Source organism: Emiliania huxleyi (genome assembly GCF_000372725.1).
Source record: "Emiliania huxleyi CCMP1516 unplaced genomic scaffold EMIHUscaffold_2331, whole genome shotgun sequence".
Lineage (NCBI taxonomy): Eukaryota > Haptophyta > Isochrysidales > Noelaerhabdaceae > Emiliania > Emiliania huxleyi.
The window spans coordinates 638-2,761 of NW_005200307.1; the positions used below are offsets into that span (position 1 = coordinate 638).

The 2,124-nt window shown below is 68.9% G+C and overlaps 1 protein-coding gene across 1 annotated transcript; it reads left to right on the top strand.

Annotated features, from left to right (window-relative positions):
* Positions 1 to 738: 738 nt before the first annotated feature.
* Positions 739 to 1,605, top strand: EMIHUDRAFT_254386 (hypothetical protein; the record flags this gene model as incomplete). The annotated part of the gene is made up of 3 exons (XM_005779250.1): positions 739 to 874; positions 1,036 to 1,211; positions 1,564 to 1,605. 3 exons carry the CDS (start codon positions 739 to 741, stop codon positions 1,603 to 1,605), a joined length of 354 nt encoding a protein of 117 aa, XP_005779307.1.
* Positions 1,606 to 2,124: the final 519 nt, after the last annotated feature.

A 2,124-nucleotide genomic window follows, 5' to 3' on the forward strand; every position in this document is an offset into this window, starting at 1 on the left:
CAGCACAGGTTAGGCCAGCCGCGCAGAGGGCAGCGAGGCTCGCTGGGAGTCAGCGCTGCAGCAGCGCCCGCCTCGTTGAGCATGTTGAAAGCAGAGTTATTGGCGTCAATATGGCGCAGCGCAGAGATGCCAGCACCGCGAGGAAGTGCAGGACCCGCGTTTGCGGTGCGAGCCGTCGAGGCAGGATCAAGCTGAAGGACTCGAGTGGTTTCCACACTGACATCCTCGCCCAGAGCATTGCCAGACAGGTTTGCGCCCAGTTTGCAGTTGCTTGGCGTGGTTTGTGCAGGCGCACCAGCCGCAGAGGCAGCGCTGCCGACTCTCATTGGTTGAGCAGCCGTCGCAGTGCTCGACGGATCGGCAGTGTCGGCGCCACCAGCACCGCGCTCGGTCTCGCTCAGCGAGGCGGCCGAGAGAACAGGCAAGCCGCAAACGCGCATTTGGGACGCACGTAAAAGGCTCGCGAGGCGGTTCCGGACATCCCGATTGCGAGCGCAGTGGACGGCGTCGCTAATAATATATCAAAATTTTTCTTCCGCCCCCCCCCCCCGGGGCGCTGGATTCCAACTTTTTGCGGGGTAAGGTATGGTAGGGTCGGCGCCAAAAGGGTGGGGGGGTATGGTCCTGGCCGCCGGAGGCGGCCTGCTCGACGGGTGGGGGGGTATGGTCAATCGCTGGAGGGCCACGTTACAACAGGGTTCGAACCCAACACAGCCGCCGTACACAGCCGCGGACACGATGCCGACTCACGGCGGCCCCGGCCGCTTCGATACTGTCGCGGGCCTTCTCGCCGCGACGCCGCCTCAACTTCGGCTCCTGGACAGCTCGCTGCCCGACGACGCCGAGCGCGCCGCTGTGCGCAGCTGCTGCGCTGGTACGCTTGCGTCTTGCATCGCACAGCTCGACGCTGCGATTGCACCGCATGCCGTCCGCATGATGGACGGGAGGCTTCCGACAAGCGACGCTTTCCGTGGCGACGACCACGATCTCAGCAAGCTGAAGCCGCTCAAAACTGTCGCCACGATGGTCCTGCAGGACGGACCGAGCTCTATCGCGAGGCCTGCGCGAGTCTCGTCCACGCGCGCTCCACCTTCTTCTCGGACCTCAACGCGGCGCTCGATGCCGATGTCTTTGATTCTGCCTTTCGATTCAAATCGCCGTCGTGGCTCGCGAAGCGCGCGGGGCATGAGCTGTTGGCGCGCGTACCGCTCGTGCGCGTGCCTTTGGCCAGCTATGGCGCGGAGGGCGGCGTGCGATGGCGGAGGCGGAGGTGGCGCCAGCGGAGGCGGCGGAGGCGGAGGCCGTTCCAGCGGAGGTGACCATGGTTCCAGCGGAGGTGACCATGGCGGAGGCGGCGCCGGCGGAGACCGCGCCCGCGCCCGCGCCCGAGGTGACCATGGCGGAGGCGGCGCCGGCGGAGACCGCGCCCGCGCCCGCGCCCGCGCTCGCACCGGCCTGCGCCCGCGCCTGCGCCCGCGCCTGCGCCGGCACGCAAGGCCCTGGCGGCCTTTGCGGACATGCTCTGAGGGGTGAGCACGATTGCCGGCGGGTCACCTCGCGCAGACTGCATCGCGCGAACACGTGCCGCACGACCGGACGGCCTAACACGACGGTTACTGTACGCGCTCGTGTGGTGGGGTGGGGGGTGGGGGGGTATGGTCCTGCTGGCCAGAGGCGACGTCCTGTGCGGGTGGGGGGGTATGGTCGCGGCGCCAGGGCGCCGACCCTACCATACCATACCCCGCAAAAAGTCCGAACCCTGCGAGGGCCAACCAAGGGATTCGGCGCGTCAAGTTAACTTGACCGCTCGTTCGGGCTTTGGGCCGCAGGCCGGCGCGCAGCGCCACGCCGCCAGGCGTCCGCCGGAGGCCCGCCGGAGGCTCTTCCTGCGGCCACATTCTGGCAAGATTCCGCCGCGCTCAGGCGCCCAGAGGATGCGTGCGCTGCGCTCAAACGTCGCGATTTGGCAATAGGCGCTCGAGCCGGCGCACAGCGGACGGGTGCGCCGCGCAGGGGGGGTCGGAGGGGTGCGAGAGGGGGCGTGGGTCGGGCGCGCACCGGCCGGCTCCGGGAGCGGCCGTCACGTCGAGGAGGGGGGCTGTCGGCGGCTCGAGCGGCGAGGCG